Source organism: Rhinichthys klamathensis, unplaced genomic scaffold (genome assembly GCF_029890125.1).
Source record: "Rhinichthys klamathensis goyatoka isolate OS25496 unplaced genomic scaffold, OSU_Roscu_1.1 h1tg000407l_1, whole genome shotgun sequence".
NCBI lineage: Eukaryota > Metazoa > Chordata > Actinopteri > Cypriniformes > Leuciscidae > Rhinichthys > Rhinichthys klamathensis.
This window is the reverse complement of record NW_026606908.1, coordinates 451,512-468,544: the sequence shown is the minus strand read 5'-3', so window position 1 is coordinate 468,544 and position 17,033 is coordinate 451,512. Positions and strand designations below refer to the sequence as shown.

Below are 17,033 nucleotides of genomic sequence, written 5' to 3'. Positions count from 1 at the left end.
GCAACACACACTTTTTGCATTGCACATATTGAAACAGTCTTTTTTAAATAATTACACAGCGTCGACAAACTACGTTGATATTGTGGCTTTATGATGCATGTGTCATTATATTATTAACATTTTTACCAAAAATCAAGCTCGAATTGAGTTACAAGGTTTTTGACCAGCGCTTTTCTGGAAATTTCTGAGAATCTGACCATCATTACAATGGCCACATCTGAGGCAGCAAGTGCATCGGATTAAGTTTTCATCAACCAACAGGTTATAAAATTTACTGTAGCTATGTAGGCGCTCAGTTTTTTCTATCAGTTGGTCAAAAGCGTATGTTATATTATAAACGATGAAGTGCTATGACAGAGTATTAAAGACACTACGACTGCTAGACACTCTTCTTCGCTCCTCAGATACGCCAACATAAAACATTGGTCTGTATATATATGGCATTTCTTGAATAAAGAAAACGCTGTAGCCTACTTATTCAAACAAACAGTTGTTTATTTACCCTTCCATTGCAGACAAGAGACGGTCCAAACTGCATACTGCACTTCATTCACCATTGTGGGTTTATGAGGTTTTACCATAGACTATTTACCTATAGTTTGATGATCCAATTGAGTCAAGATTAGCCTTAGTCACAAGCTCTACTTAATACTTTTCGTTGGTTAAATATAGGCAAAACCCACAGACAACATAAAGAGTGACTTGTTTGACTTGAAGCAGCGCTGCGCACGCAGACTGATGATTGGCAGCGTGACATCAAAGTACCGCGAGAGTGATTAGAGAACAGACGGCTCCGTATGCTTTCGAATCACTCTCGCGGTACTTGACGTCAATTCACCAATTGGTCTGTGCATCACCGCTTCAAGTCAAACATACACACCTGATAATTAATGAATAAAAATATGGAGATACATCGTCTGACAGCGATGATAAGTAAAGTATATATATTTTTTTAAATATAACAAATAAAATGTTGTTATAACCAACAATATTAGTAGCCTAACGTCCTTGTATGAATAAGTGAATGGAATAAGATTATACAACAATCTCAATGATTATACAAAAAATCTTTTAGTTTTGAGCATTCTTAAAATAAAAACCAGAATAGATGACTGCCCTCACTGACTTGGCCTACTAAATTCAGCTTGACCCAGTTGCGTGTAGCCTATGTTTGACGCTTTAATTTTATATTCACTTGAACTTTTAATTAACATTGATATAAACATTTGTACCCTTACAATAAGATTATAGCTTGTGCCTCATTTAGTACATTTTACCTAGCTTGCTGAATTTTTTTTACCATACCTGTTAAATCCTTTTATATTCGCAATGAGAAAGAGTAAAGTCTTACCTTGAAACTGTGTACAAGCCAGGAGTCGGTGAGAAAACGACGAGAGATGTGAGTTAGTCAGGCCCCTCTGAAACTTTGATGATGAGGGGACATCATTTCAGCATTAAATCTTTATCAGAATGTCACGAGATGAGTCATCTATGAACTAACTTTCAGCAAACGTTATTGATGACTTTGCCGTAGGACCCCCAACTGAAGCAGGATGGCTCTCTGTCAATATTTCTCCTGCCTCTTTTTCCTACCCCAAAGTTTCCATCAAATGTTTCATGTCTTGTTTTAACTTTCAAATAGTTCCAAAACAAACTCTCTCTTTCTCTCCTTTCTCACTCTCTTTGAAACAAATACATAGGCCTACACACAAAAAAACACTCTAGATGAAAAGGGTCCTGTGTCTCATTCTGACTAAAACCATGAGTAAAAAAAGAAGAAGCTAGCACTACAACAGCTACTCAGCTACTCATTCTGAGAACTGAGATTAGTAGTGAGGTCAATGGTGAAATAACGTCCGATCACACAGAATCCATGAAGCTCATCATTTTATCCTGAGCTCAGATTAATAAAGATGAAGACAAAGACTGGTTATAGTGTAAAGTACATTATGTCTGAAATCTGCCTCAATGGGTTTTTTGTGGATTATTTTACAAAGCATATATTCACTTTTCAGTTTTATCTTAATCGGTCTCCCCAACTGTTGTTCACACATGAGCTGTCAACTCGTTGGTTTTATTCAGAACGGATACCACTAAGAGTGAAGAGTCATGTCTTTCTTGTACACATGCCACTATAGCACACGTGCACACACACAAGTGCAGTTAAGTGTTTACAGTAAAAGGAGGGTTTACCACCACATCACTACAACCACTAAGATATAGTGAAATCGGCTCATGCTGACAACATCACCAGGCATGCGACCTTAAAGAACTCCAGTCTTTAAGTAAAAGAGTTTTCCCCCTTATGAGTGAGACCCCTCTTCAATGCTGTCAGATTAGATCAAATGGATTAATTCTGTCAAAAATGTTACTGTGGAGGTGTGGCAGTGTGCTTTGTATTTCAGTACTTTCCTCTTAATGTTTTCACACTTTCCCTTATAAGTGACATCTGATAGCAAATTGTGAAATAACTGATGTTATGATGAAAATCCTGACAGACAATCCAATGTTTTCTTTTTGGATTTGCATTAGTCATTAGTAAACTGGTCATCTCTTGCACAGAATCTGTGTTCTCCTTTATACTGAAAGTTCAGTATCCAGATTCAGGAAATGTCTTAAAGGAGGCCTATTATGCAAAATTCACTTTTGCATGGTGTTTGAACATTAATGTGTGTCGGTAGTGTGTGTACACAACCACCCATAATGATAAAAATTCACCCCCTCCTCTATTTTTAATCCCCATAAATCATAAGCATTGTCTCAGAACAAGCTGTTTCCAGTCTCTATGCAATGTGATGTCACAAATGCTTATGCCCCGCCCACAACTGCTGACGGACTCTGCCCTATTAGCATAAAGTGAGCTATACACAGTCTGCCATGTGTATCATATTCTTATTAAAGCTACTAAGTTATTCAATCAAGAGCAGTGAGTGATTTTCTGTTTTTCTTTTGTTGTTTGATTCATATTAACAGCATATATAGCAATACTGTATATTACGCTGCTTTCATTTTAATACACATATCTAATATAGCCTACACATGCGATTTCTTTACTTGCTGTTTACGTTCACAGACATAACCGACTGTGTTTATGTGTACTTTGTGTGTTTTTGACATAACCTTGAGTGTATTTGACATTTTAAGTGCAATAAGACATGAAAGAGAACTTAGTTTAAAACTCACGGGACGCATCGTATTGTGACTCTTCATGAGAATAGAAAGGCACATCAACGATATGTGTTCCAAAATTGACTCAAAATATCAGACATGTTTGATATCCTCCAACTGGATGGAACAGTCTGAAGCTCATCATTTTTATGCCCATCATACACTACGCAATTCTTTTGTGAAATCTACCCTGACTGGCCAAAATCTGCAGGCTGGCTCCAACTTTCGTCAACTGGAGTTAACTCGTCCAGACTAATCAGGGTAAAAGTCACAGTGTATTCCAGCAAATTATATGCAATAAGTCATGAAAGAGAACTTAGTTTAATACTCACGGGACGCGCCGTCTGACATCCAGCTTTCTGTGTGTGTGCTTCGGATGTGTGCACTCAGAAAACCATATATCAGAAGTTTAGACTGATTTGGCTTTTAAACACATGCAGATAATAAACTTTCATGATGATGAAGAACTGCAATGTCGTGAGAGCGTGACCAATGATAGAGATGATAATCAAAACCAATCAGATGTTTTAGTTTTAGTGTTCCGAGATTATGATTAAGATGCTCTCCAAGAAGGGGGTCTCCAATCAGAGGGCACTTTGAGATCTTTTTCATCTGCTGTATTATTACTTGAGGTAAGGTTCTGTAAGAAGGCTTCCATAGTTAAATAGATGCAGTTGCAGGCAGTTTAATGACACCAAACATGAGATGAAGGTACAAACTCAGCAATCAGAGACAGAAAAATGTACAAACAAAACATAGGACTACACAGACAACACATTCAAGTCTGGCGCAAACTAAAGGACCTTCTGTGAGTCTAATGTACATGAACTAAAACTGAGGGTAGATATACACAGAACTCTTAGTCCATTTTATTAAGTACAGGTGTGTGGGAATTGGGAGCAGGTGATTAAGGCTGATGAAGATAATCTCTTGACAGGTACATCTCCCTATGGAGAAAATGAATGGGATTTTTATTTCCGGAACCCAACTGTTGTCCTCTATGCCATCAGTCAAAGGTCAGGCGGCTACAAGAGACTATGGCTGAATCCGAAATCACTCCCTATACCCTCAAACAGAGCGTTATTTGTGGGTACAGCCATTTGTAGTGCTGTCCGAAACCATAGTGGACGTTATGGAGTGCACTCATTCAATCTCACATTGCACCGCATTAACAAGTGTACAGTCGATGTACGCTCAACGCCTTTTCGAATTCGCTCACTCCTTTTCATTCACTCCTAGTGAACATTATTAGTGGACTAACGTAGGGAATAGTGAATGAGGGTTTAGGGGGCGATTTCGGATTCAGATATGATTAGTTTTCTGCCCTGCTGATATTTGAAATAACAGCACTCTTGCTCATGACACATAGTTTAATTAGCCGATATCTTAAAGCTGCAGTTCAAAACGGTAAGCTTGTAATAATGTTTTTAATTTTAGTGGTACTGGTGGATTTCCGCGGGAGATTCGAGCATGTCTTTATGTCATTACGTCACATCTGTACACATAAAGAAGGAGTCTCGGCTAGTAGGCTATATTGCGTGTGAGGATGCTGGAGGTGGAGAATTATAGCCTTTTCTCACAGCACTTGATATAATTAAACTTATCAATTTGATGGCGGATCCAGAAAGGTTCAAACGACAATCACCAGTGACAACAGATTCACCCGTTGTAAAATGCAAAAGACTTCGTTCGGACTTCGGAGTGGCTACAGAAAAAAAGAGACTGCGACCGGACCCATGCGAAAACAAGGATACATATCGGAAGTACATTACATGTGAAAAAGCTTTTATTTCACAATGCTGACGTTGTTAACATTAACAAGTTGAGAACAAAGTATAATTTGCACGGTTTCGCGTGATAAGCGATTTTTAGATTTAATCAGCGCGATTTACTGCAATGTCAGAACCAGAACAAAAGTGGATGTTTCTTACTTGTTCAGACATTTTCCGGTGAAAATGATTATGTTAGTCATACTTCCAAAAAGAATAATCTGTGATTCTGAATGCCAGTATCCACACCGGCGCAGTGACTGACAGCTGCAAACTCTCCTCAATGTGTTCAATGTGTCGAACTACAACTCACGTAAAGTTGATAATTCTGCGAATAACTGCAATTGGAGATTTCGAACAGAGATGGCGACAAAGAGGAAAAATGCGGACTGCAGCTTTAAGGAGAATGTCTATATAAAACTCAAGGGGGTAATCCATCAGCCGGAAACTGAAGTCTCCCCGGGGGCCGCCATTGGCTAACAAGCCTTCACCTGCTGTTAGCATCCCATTGACTCCCATTCATTTTTGCGTCACTTTGACAGTGAATAACTTTACATCTGAGGCGTTTAAAGACTCCATTTGTCCATTGTTTATTTCTAAAGAAACACGACAATGTATAAAAGCCTCCATTACCTTGTATCTTACGTTATGGCCCTTTAGAAGCAGTTTTTGTAAAAATAGGCTAACGATTGCGTCATAACAAGCGACTCTGTCGCGCAGTAGAGAAATGACCATATAGACAGAAGTAGAAGCTCGCACGCAATATGGGGGACGTGGAGGCATAAAGTCCGATAAAGTCAAGGGAGAAGCCCATAGAGAGTCATAAAGCTAATCCTGCTGCTAGCTCATGGACATCCAATACTCACCATCTCCGGCTCTGCAAGATCCGGAAGGGAATGATTCAGATTCCTCTTGGCACAACTACTAGAAGACGTACAACTGTGAGACAGGTTGCTTACGTCACATCTACGTCGTCCAGCTCAGTTTGAGCCTGCGCAGTGCGCTTGGCAATCAGGAAGTGAGTGCTTCTGATTGACTTCACTTTTCTCCGTTGAAGTCTATGGGGTCGCTGTGTCCATTTCTTTTACTGTCTATGATAAAACTGTTAGCATTCCCATTCATCTAAATGAAAGATTGATATAGTTCGGCTATTTGTCTAATACATGAATCCTGTGCCTAAAATTCAATCTGTTCATCATATAAAGCGATCGAGCTCCATTTTTAACATATGAGAATAATTGTTTAATCTGCCAGCAAACCCTGCGGGTGCAGTATTGGCCTTGTTGGTCAAGCTAATGAAACAGCAGGATCTTGCCATTTGAGCCATGTGGTTATGCATTGCAAATTTAATATCAAAACTTAAAGAAGATAAAATGGCATCTAAATTTAAAGGTTTCATATAATGGTACATGCACTTTTTCAAGTTGATTGTACTGAAATGTGTGTTGGCAGTGCCTGTACACAACCATCATATAATGATACAAATCTATCCAGTGTTTTTGTTTTAATCTCCTTATATGTTTTCCCCTGCCTCAAATTTCCCCGAGCCGTTCCTTTTTGTGACGTCAATAAAACGGACGCCCCTCCCACGATTGTTGATTGACAGCAGCGTTTCAACACATCCCCGCCCTGAGCGAGCTGTCATCAAAGTCCGTCATTGTTGATACGCTGGAGCAGAATGGCGTCTAAGCGATTGTGGTGTTCTGTTCTTGGGTGTAATAACGAACACAGTCATTTTGATGTTCCTAAATCCGAAACGCTGAAGATACAGTGGCTGAGTTTTGTTTTCGAAGGGAATATTCCCCACGAGCAACGTCACTGCTTTCATGTTTGCGCAATTCGCAAATCTTTTCTCACCAGACTGCTTTATAAACGAGGGTCAGTCAAGCTGGTTTTGCTAAGATGCTCCTCCTGAAAAAAGAATCGGTACCAACTATTCGTGTTCCTGCTGCACCTCCAGAAGAAGTGAGTGTAAAATTTTATTAACCTTTATATTTATCTTTGCAAATCGCTTGCACGCTTCACGATGAATGCGGCTAAGGTTTACACTCAGGGTACATTACGGCATGTTTTCTATGTACGACGTTCTCAATATAATTCATAATCCCACGTTTATAATGAACAACGCGTTATGGTTATTGTGTCATTACAAACTGAGTACGTATCAGGAAACACATAGCGTTCGTACATCTCACTAAGTTACTCTAACGTTACCCTGCCAGTACACACAAAGATAGATCAAAGTGACATTATGTTAAACAACCATTCAGAAACGTCCTGTTCAAGCCTTAATTGTCGAACTTCTTTGCGGCCGTCATCTTGTTCCGGGTCCGACTCCGGTTCAAACTGATACGGTTGCACAGATGTGTCCTCAGAGACTCCCGCTGCCATTCTCTCTCCAAAATATACCCTCAACTGTTGTCAAGGCAACACTCCACGTGCTTTGTCAAAACCAAAACGCCAGCATGAACAGAGGGGCGGAGTGAGCAAAGCTCATTATCATTTAAAGGCACATGCACTGAAACGGCGTGCTGAAAACAGAGCTGTTTTTGACCAGGTACAATTTGTGATTTCTTACCATACTAATGAGAATTTTTTATTAAAGTATATTACAAACTTTTCATTTAGACCCTAAAGAATCAAATTAACTTGTATGAAAATGGCATTATATGACCCATTTAATACACAAGTAGCAGAACAATGTTTAGTCTGCACTATGTTACAGAACAATCCGTGGGCAGTTTTTACAATCTCCATGGTTACACTGCAGGTCACAGGGGAAATGGAGACAGGATGTGGTTTCAGAGGTGAGGAAGTTATTTCTTTGCTTCAGCAGCAAAGCGCAACATTCTGTCTGTTATTATATCTTTTACTTTTTCCTCAATCTAGTAGTGAACAGTTTAAGAGCTTTATTAGCTCATATTCCACCTAGAGAAAAATAAAGACAAAACTTGTAACAGGAAGAGATATGAAAACATTTCCTCAGTTGTTATGCAATTCAAAAAATCATGTACATAAGCCATGTATGTATGTATTTTTATGTGCAGTCTCTGCAGTGGTATGGGAATGTGCCATTACTTAAAGGGATGGTTCGCTCATAAATGAGAATTCTGTCATCATTTACTCACTCTCAGGTCAAACTCATAATTTTCTTCCCTAAATGGAACACAAAAGGAGACATTTTGAAGAACTGTACTCCTATTTGCATGCTTTGACAATAAATGGGTAGTGGGTACTGAAGATGTCCAGCCTAAAGAGGGCCCCACAACTACCAAATATAAAAGCGTTCCATGACTAGTTTTCTGAAGCCATATTGTGACTCTTCATGAGAATAGAAAGGCACATCAACGATATGTGTTCCAAAATTGACTCAAAATATCAGACATGTTTGATATCCTCCAACTGGATGGAACAGTCTGAAGCTCATCATTTTAATGCCCATCATACACTACGCAATTCTTTTGTGAAATCTACTCTGACTGGCAAAAATCTGCAGGCTGGCTCCAACTTTTGGCAACTGGAGTTAACTCGTCCAGACTAATCAGGGTAAAAGTCACAGTGTATTCCAGCAAATTATAGCGATGTCTGACTCATTTGTGTCAGATCTTATCAATGAATTGGTCGATCCTATTTACAAAACCATTTTGAAAGATTCAATCTGACCTGGTTCTCAAGTTCAAATCACTTACTCAGTAATCCGGATGCAAGTAGCAACATACCAAAACATTCTTAAAAATGTCTTTTTTAAGGGAGAAAGAAAAGTGATGACATTAGGCTGTTTCATTTTTGGGTAACTTAAGTTTTCTTTAACTCTGGTTTCGTAGGACAGAGAGCTTGATATAAAAACTATGTATTAGGCTATAAGATAACGTTGTGTATTCTCCAACACTCAACAAAAGACATCAACATAGGGTTACATTTTATTTGAAGGTGTCATCGTTAGGGCTTGTTCACACAGAACAGTTTTTTAAAGGGGTCATATAATGCCATTTTTATACAAGTTAATATGATTCTTTAGGGTCTAAATAAAAAGTTTGTAATATACTTTAATTAAAAATTCTCATTAGTATTGTAAGAAAACACCCATTTTACCCGGTCAAAAACAGCTCTGTTTTCAGCACGCCATGTGTCTTTAAATGATAATGAGCTTTGAACTCCGCCCCTCTGTTCTGTGGGGCGTTTTGACACAACACTCGTGGAGTGTTGCCTTGACAACAGTTGGGGGTATATTTTGGAGAAAGAATGGCAGCGGGAGTCTCTGAGGACACATCTCTGCAACCGTATCAGTTTGAACCGGAGTCGGACCCGGAACAAGATGACGGCCCCGAAGAAGTTCGACAATTAAGGCTCGAACAGGACGTTTCTGAATGGTTGGTTAACGTAATGTCACTTTGATCTATTTTTGTATGTACTGGCAGGTTAGAGTAGTGAGATATACGAACGCTATGTGTTTACTGATGTATACGTTAGTTCATTGACAGATTGATGTTACAGCTAATGGTCATGAAAAACTTTTTTTCGCGATTTGCAAAGATTAATATAAAGGTTAATACAACTTTACACTCACTTCTTCTGGAGGTGCAGCAGGGACATGACTAGTCGGTACCGATTGTTTTTTCAGGAGAAGCTTCTTAGCAAAACCAGCTTTATACTGATCCTCGTTTATAAAGCAGTCTGGTAAGAAATGATTCGCGCAAACATGAAAGCATTGACGTTGATCGTGGGGAATAACAAAACTCAGCCACTGCGTCTTCAGCGGTTCGGATTTAGGAACATCAAAATGACTGCTGTGTTCGTTATTACACCCAAGAACAGAACACCACAATCGCTTAGACGCCATTCTGCTCCAGCGTATCAACAATAGCGGACTATGATGGTGACAGCTCGCTCACATCGCTCAGGGCGGGTCTGTGTTTAAACGCTGCTGTCAATCAACAATCGTGGGAGGGGCGTCCGACCGTGTGACGTCACACGGTCAAACGGCTCGATTTGAGACAGGGGGCAACATATAAGGAGATAAAAAAAAAACACTGCATGGATTTTTATCATTATGATGGTTGTGCACAGGCACTGCCAACACACATTTCAGTACAATCAACTTGAAAAAGTGCATGTACCATTATATGACCCCTTTAAAAGTTAAACTAATTTTTACTTTGCGTTTTTAGAATGCGTTTGGGCGAGATGCTGCAAAACCCGCAAAATGCGAGGGTAACGGTTATACACGTCCGTCTAGCGCTAGAAAAACAATGGAATATAATCACATTGGAATGAAAAACCGCATTCTTTGTGAACAGCACCTTACAGTGTAATTATAGGCATATATTTAAGTACTGGGTAATATTAATTAACAACATGTTACAATATAGGGTAAGGGTAGGATTAGGGTTTGGCAAACCCTAATCCTATCCTAACCCTATATGTATATTGTAAGTAGCCATGTTGTTAATTAATATTACCCAGTAGGCTACTTAAATATAGGCCTATAATTAAGGTTGGTTAGTTGCATGATATAATTATGCATGCATAATTTACTTTTATTACTATGGTAAGTAGCCTACATGTAACATAACAAGGACACTAAACTGTTACCCAACATAGCAATGCTTGCTTTAATACTTTCTCTATGAACATTTAGCATATTTTGTTTTCAGCAGTGTGGCGCCATCACTGTGTAAGACTGTACCCTTCTCAATGTTGTAATAGAAGCTTACTTAGAGTAGCCTACTTTCGGTTTCATCCCTCCGCTCGAATTCCTTCCTGAACACCATAGGCACGAGAGGAGGAGCGGACTATTGTGACGCATAACATTTCCAGTCAACGACTGCCTTTCCTTCTCCGAGGAAATGGACGGTAGTGATACTTTACAAATCTCACATTTTTACACGCTTTTCTGTAGTTATTTGCTACAGTAAGGATGATAAAAAAGTTTTTGGGAGGATAATAATGGAAAACTACCATGAGTAGAGGTAAGTTCACGCGCTGTTCTCAGTAAAATCTCTTTATCTCTGGCGATCTTTAATATGACACTTTCAAGTGCAAATGTGGGCGTCGGGACTGTGCCGTGGGGTTAAAACGGGGGAAATGTTTAGTGGGCCTAGTCTATGTCTGTGGGGGTCTCATCTGCCAGTAACAATAACATCTGTAACATCTTGATACTGTGTGTGGTTTATATCTGATGTCAGTTTCTCATGTAACTTAGGCATTAGGGTATTTCGCAACAGGTTAGGCTACTCTGTAATGATAGCCTACTCTGCTTGATATAGCCCAACAAGGAAATAAGAGTACATATAACTCTTGCATTGTCTTGACTATGTAATGTTGTGAAATGAATAATTCGCCAATTATTTACTGTCTGTTACCTGCACTTAATTGTTCCCTCATCTTTCATCCTCCGACCCTCCGCCCTGTCCGGACAGTGTGTTTGGTGAAGTAATAAGCTGCTTTAGCGCCCTCTACAGCGGCCATGAGGAAATGTCAGCTGCGCATTATATTGCTGGTAAGACAGGATTTGCAAAGCAATTTACTCTGCAGCAAGCCTTCATTTTCAAAAGTGCCAAGGTTATCGTCTAAAATAACGCTGTAAAATGTTTTATTGTTAAGTTTTTCATCATAGGTGACTATCATTAAGAGGTATTTGGGTAGCTATGGAATGGGGCACAACGTTCAGGTTCCTATTTTTTTTTATGATATTGTAGAAACCTTTTAAGACGGACATAAGATTTTTCAAGTAATGATATTTGCTTTTGTAGAAGCCATGAGTCAGTGTAATTTAAAAAAAAAAAAATGTTTCCTGGTGAAGAACTACCATACCCATAATCTTGAAGAAATATCAACCCAACAGAGAAGTTGCTTTATATTGTACATATAGTTCATTCCTCCAAAAGAATTATAAGGCTCTTTCATAACTCATTATTTGACTGGACATCTAAATGTTAAGAAAAAAAAAAGGTTTTTCTAATGCTTTAATGCAGCAAACATCATGTGATAATGTTGCATTTACACTTTTGAATAATTTATTGTTTATTCGGCCATGCTGTTGGTATTAAAACTTGTAGGCAATATACTGTCCAAACATAATGTAATTTTTATGCTCATAATAAAGACACAATCTGACCATATGAGTGTAAAAGGTGCTATTTGAAATTGTGTGAGATATTACTTCTGGTTTATTCACCACGTTTGAAATGAAAGGTCAAGCAAAGCACATACAGTATTGTGTGCACTCTCTACACATACAATTAATTGCATGTCATTCCAAGCATAGCCACAGTCATTTCCCCAGACATTTTCACCCAAATGATCTTGTGTTCCCCACAGATTCTAATCAGCCAATCATACACAATAACACATTTTGGAATTAGTGGAGCCAGGACAGAGAAACCAAGTTGTCTTGATAATGAATACTTGGGTAAAAAGGGATTCTGCTGTGATAAATGTCATCCAGGTAAAGCAAAATTCAATTCTTTAGTTTATATGTGAAATGTCCTTTCATTAAAGTATGTGATGTTTTTTGTTTGTTTTTTTTGGTTAGAAGAACATTAATCATATAATGGAGCAAAGCTGTTAGCATTTAAAAAGGTTATATGGATAATGTAGCAACAGGGTGTGTTTTCCACAGAAATCTTTTGTTCAGCTTCCATACGTGTTTTTTTTCCCTCCTCCTCTCTACTCGTATTTCCTACTTTAGGGTTTAAGTTGAAAGCGGAATGCCCTGAACCGAAAAAAAGGTCAGAATGCGTGAAATGTGACAATGGAACCTACCTGGAGAGATCAAACTACAATCCAAACTGCTTCAGCTGCCAGACTTGCAAAAAACGTGAATGCCATTATAAATTTCATTTTTTTGTATTTCTTGTTTTGTAAGGATAGTTCCCCCAAAAATGAAAATTCTGTCATCATTTACTCAGCCTCACATCGTTCCAAATCTGGATGACTTTCTTTCTTCTGTGGAACACACAAGATATTTTGAAAAAATGTTTAACAGGTTTTGTCCATACAATGATTGTCAATGGGGTACAACACAACATTGGACTCCACTGACTTTAATTGTATTGACAAAAATATATTGTTTTGTGTTCCACAGAAGAAAGAAAGTTATAAATGTATGAATGAACATGAGGTATCCTATTAAGTGGATGATTGTTAAAAACTTCACATAACCAATTCATATGATCTTTGCCATCCCATACACAAAAGAAAGTGTCACGGTTATACTTGCATCATAAATATTGTGCATATTTTCAATATTTAAATGACTTCTGCAAAGATGTCAATAAAACAACAATAAATCTAATAATTGCACGTAGGGTTATGCCACCTAATATGGCCTAATAGTCCTAGGAAAGCAACTATCTGTCATTTTACATTGCAGTCAATTAAATGTAAGTACAGTATTTATTATAGCTGTGTGTCATAATACAGTAGTGAAATATGGTAGCCTACTGTTGTGTATAGGGGAAAAGGTAGAGGAATTACTATGATCAAAATACATTTTCGACCCTTCTTTAGCAAGCTAAACATTTTATGACCATATATTTTACATTACGTTATAAATGTAAATATATTGCACACTTAACATCATATATTTTTGTTATATTTGAGAATATATTTCAAAATGATAAATATAAGTGAACAACAATGCAAATATATTTCAATGCATTTGGAATATATGCCACATATATTTTTGACACTATAAAATATATTTCAATATATTTATTTTGTGTATGGGATGTTTTCATATGTCTTTCATCTGTCACTTATCCACAGCCCATATGAAGGAGATATCACCATGTACACCAGATACCAATAGGGTGTGTGGGTGTGACCAGGGATATTACAAGAGGAAATTAAGCGAGTCGGTATGGGAATGTTCTCCCTGTAGGAAGGATTGTGGACCTGGACAGTTTAAAACTAGTGAATGTAAGTTCCTAAAACCTTAATTAAGCTTCATACATTAAAGTTATATTTACATTGTAGGATACCATTGGTTAATGTTTCCATTTTTGTCAGGTAATGGGGAACAGAATACAAACTGTACGTGCAAAGAAAACCATTACCCTGAGGGTAAAACCTCCTGTAAGCCATGCGTTGAGTAAGTCACCCTTAAGTACTCCTCAGCCCTGCTGGCACTTGTTTAAGTTATTACATTTTATATTAGAGTGTATTCTCTGCATGTCGTTGCTGGTCTTCACAAACACTGAAGTGAATTGAATTAGCACCTGAGGATTATTTTCATGGCTAATTAACAGATCAATTAAGGGATCTGAATAACATAATATATGTTTAGTTAAGTTTTCTCTATGCCCTATAGATGTGGGAAATGGTGTAAACACTTGTGCATAACCAGCAGTCCAGCAATCCCTGTTAAATCCCCCCAAAGTCCTTCAGGTGAGTACTGAATACTGATCAACATCCATTCAAAATCATTTGTTGATGTCTGTTAGCTTTCCTCATATTGTGGATGCCAAACAGCCAACTCTTGGCAAACTATGACTTTAGAGTGTATTGATAAACTGAACCAGGACAGAAATTTCTGAAAAACATGAGTAATCTTGGGAAGTCCCGTTTAGTGTTCATGTTCTTTTGAATTTGCCCTGCCATGACTAAGCAAAGCTGTCCAAAAACAGCATGCCTTCAGACAAGAGTTGAATTTAATTGTGTGTTTTTCATCATATTGATCTTTCAGGCACATTACCTCAAATACTGGTTCCCGTTTGTGCATGCATCACGGTTGTAGCATTGGGAGTGTTTATGTTATATGAAGGCATCAGGCTTCAGAGGAAGAGGAATCGTGCATTGTCACCGCAGTCATCATCAGCTGCTCCCCAAGATCAGGTAAACTTATTGATCAACCTATGACACGAAGAGACCACACACACCATTCATCTCAGTGTGAATGATTCACATGTGATGCTAAATGCATAGTTACTGTAGTGCTGTTTTCACAGAAGATGATTCAGTTTTGATGATATATACTAATACGTATACTTTTTCGCGAGGCCCCTTCTTTTGGACTCTTAACCAAACTAATTTCCCATAATGAAAATAATGACATATAATAATGCTAAACTGGTGCTGTACTTATGCTCACCAAGGCTTATTTTACTGTATTATTTAAAATACAGAAAAACAGTAATATTGAGAAATGTTATAACACTTTAAAATAGCTTGTTAGTTTAAAAATAAATACAAATTACTCAAGTGTCACATGATCCTCCAGAAATCAAGAAACATTTCTTATTATTATCAATGTTGAAAACAGTTGTGCTGCTTAACATTTTTGTGGAAACCGTAATACATTTTCTCTTTTAATACATTTGCTGTTTTGATCAATTCGATGCATCTTTGCAAAATAAAATAATTCATTTCTTTAAAATGTGTTTTCTTATACTCGATCAAATAAAGTTATCGAACTTTTTCAGCCCAAGACCCCTTGCTGAATGGATAGAGCAGGGCTCAGAATCATAGTCATAGAATATTTATCCAAGATTACATTCTAATCTTACTTCAATAAATATCTAGTTCAGTCATGAAACTCTAGAGAGCACAGGCTGATCTGTCCTTTACATGTAATCTGCAAGCAATCGCATCATTACTGCATGAGCACAAGCTGATTGGCCTCTGCTGATCCTGCAGCCAATGAGATTGCTTGCTCAATATTTAAATAGTCTGGTTCAGTGTTTGCTGTCCTGTAACGATGCTCTGAAACCCTCCACCTCCCCTAGCTCCGCCTGCATAGATCTGCAACAGGATTAATGTCTATTTATGCAGCAGTCTACCTTACATGCTCTCAGCAACGTGTCTGTGTATCTATTAGTAGCAATAATCTACAGCAGCCGCGTTGAGATCAAATACATTAACATGCTAAAACTATTTCGAGAGTTGTCATGATTTAACTTGTTATGTGTGGGGACAATGAACCATTTAGCTTGTTAACTCTATCTTTGGTTGAAAATACTGATTATTGTTTAATGCATTTTTTCAATTTGTTTATCGAAGGAAATTTCTAAATAATTATTATTCCATAGGACTCCTGCAATACCTTCATAGAACACATGTATTTTTTCAAGATCATGCAATGTTACATCTGTTGTTGTTGGTTATTGTATTGTTTTATGCGGGCGGCACAGTGGCTCAGTGGGTAGAATTGTCCCCTCACAGGAAGGAGGACTTTCCCCGCAAAAACCATCGCCAAGAAAATTCATAGAGTTTCTCGCACATGTCAGAAGATTGCCCATAGAATCTCCAAGAGTTGGATACAACTGAAATGATTGTTTTATGCATGTTATTAAATAATGAGGTTTATTTTATGTTTTCCACAGACATTTATTATCACGGTGCCATCAGACAAAATAAATGAAAGCGATCCTTTTACAAATCAGCCATGCGAACCAGAACAGCACAGAAAACTCCCAGACTGCATCCCAAGAGAGATCAAAAGTATGTCTGTGTATTTGTTTCAACAAACAAATCCCTGGAAGCTTGAGTAATGACGGTTAAAGATTATTCATGTCTGTTGTCTTTCTCTCCCCCATCTCTTTCTCTGGCTATCGCTCTTGTAGTTCACGAGTTCTTCTATTTTGTGCTGGATGAGGTCCCTATCGGACGATTTAAAGAACTTGCACGTCGGCTTGGCGTTTCTGAGCAGAACATTGACAGGGCAGAACAAGACCACCGGAACTGCAAGGATGCCCACTATCAGATGCTGAAGGTTTGGAGTGACAGTGGCAGTGGAGGAGGGAACAATGTTTTGCCATATCACCGCATCCAGATGTTCATAGAAACATTAAAGGACATGTATTTGGCTAACTGTGCAGACAACATCGAGAACAGGTTCCTTTCGCAGGACACGAGCTCTTCATAATGAGGCCTTCGGAGGAAAATGGAGAACGGGGCATTAATAGAGACCTTAGCCTTCCACTAAGTTCCAATGGATTCCTTCCCTTGAGAGTGAAAGTGCATCTACTGCTGTATTACTGTTTAACACCATGGCATATTTCCAGATGTCTCAAGATTTCACACTAAAATGTTATGTGAATGTTGTATATATATTTCATCAAAGCTTTTTCACGTGCTGTCAAAGTTTATATCATG

At 38.1% G+C, this 17,033-nt stretch overlaps 1 protein-coding gene across 2 annotated transcripts; it reads left to right on the top strand.

The window, feature by feature from the left end:
- The first annotated feature begins 10,733 nt into the window (after positions 1-10,733).
- Positions 10,734-16,982, top strand: tnfrsf1a (tumor necrosis factor receptor superfamily, member 1a). Of its 2 annotated transcripts, none has more exons than XM_056234894.1 (10): positions 10,734-10,906; positions 11,357-11,436; positions 12,258-12,384; positions 12,628-12,756; positions 13,707-13,859; positions 13,950-14,031; positions 14,251-14,327; positions 14,626-14,774; positions 16,262-16,379; positions 16,502-16,982. In XM_056234894.1, the coding sequence occupies exons 2-10, from the start codon at positions 11,404-11,406 to the stop codon at positions 16,801-16,803; spliced, it is 1,170 nt and encodes a 389-aa protein (XP_056090869.1). In that variant the 5' UTR covers positions 10,734-10,906; positions 11,357-11,403; the 3' UTR covers positions 16,804-16,982. The 2 variants fall into 2 exon arrangements, with proteins under 2 accessions (XP_056090869.1, XP_056090868.1); XM_056234893.1 differs by having other exon boundaries at positions 10,734-10,907; positions 11,353-11,436.
- Positions 16,983-17,033: the final 51 nt, after the last annotated feature.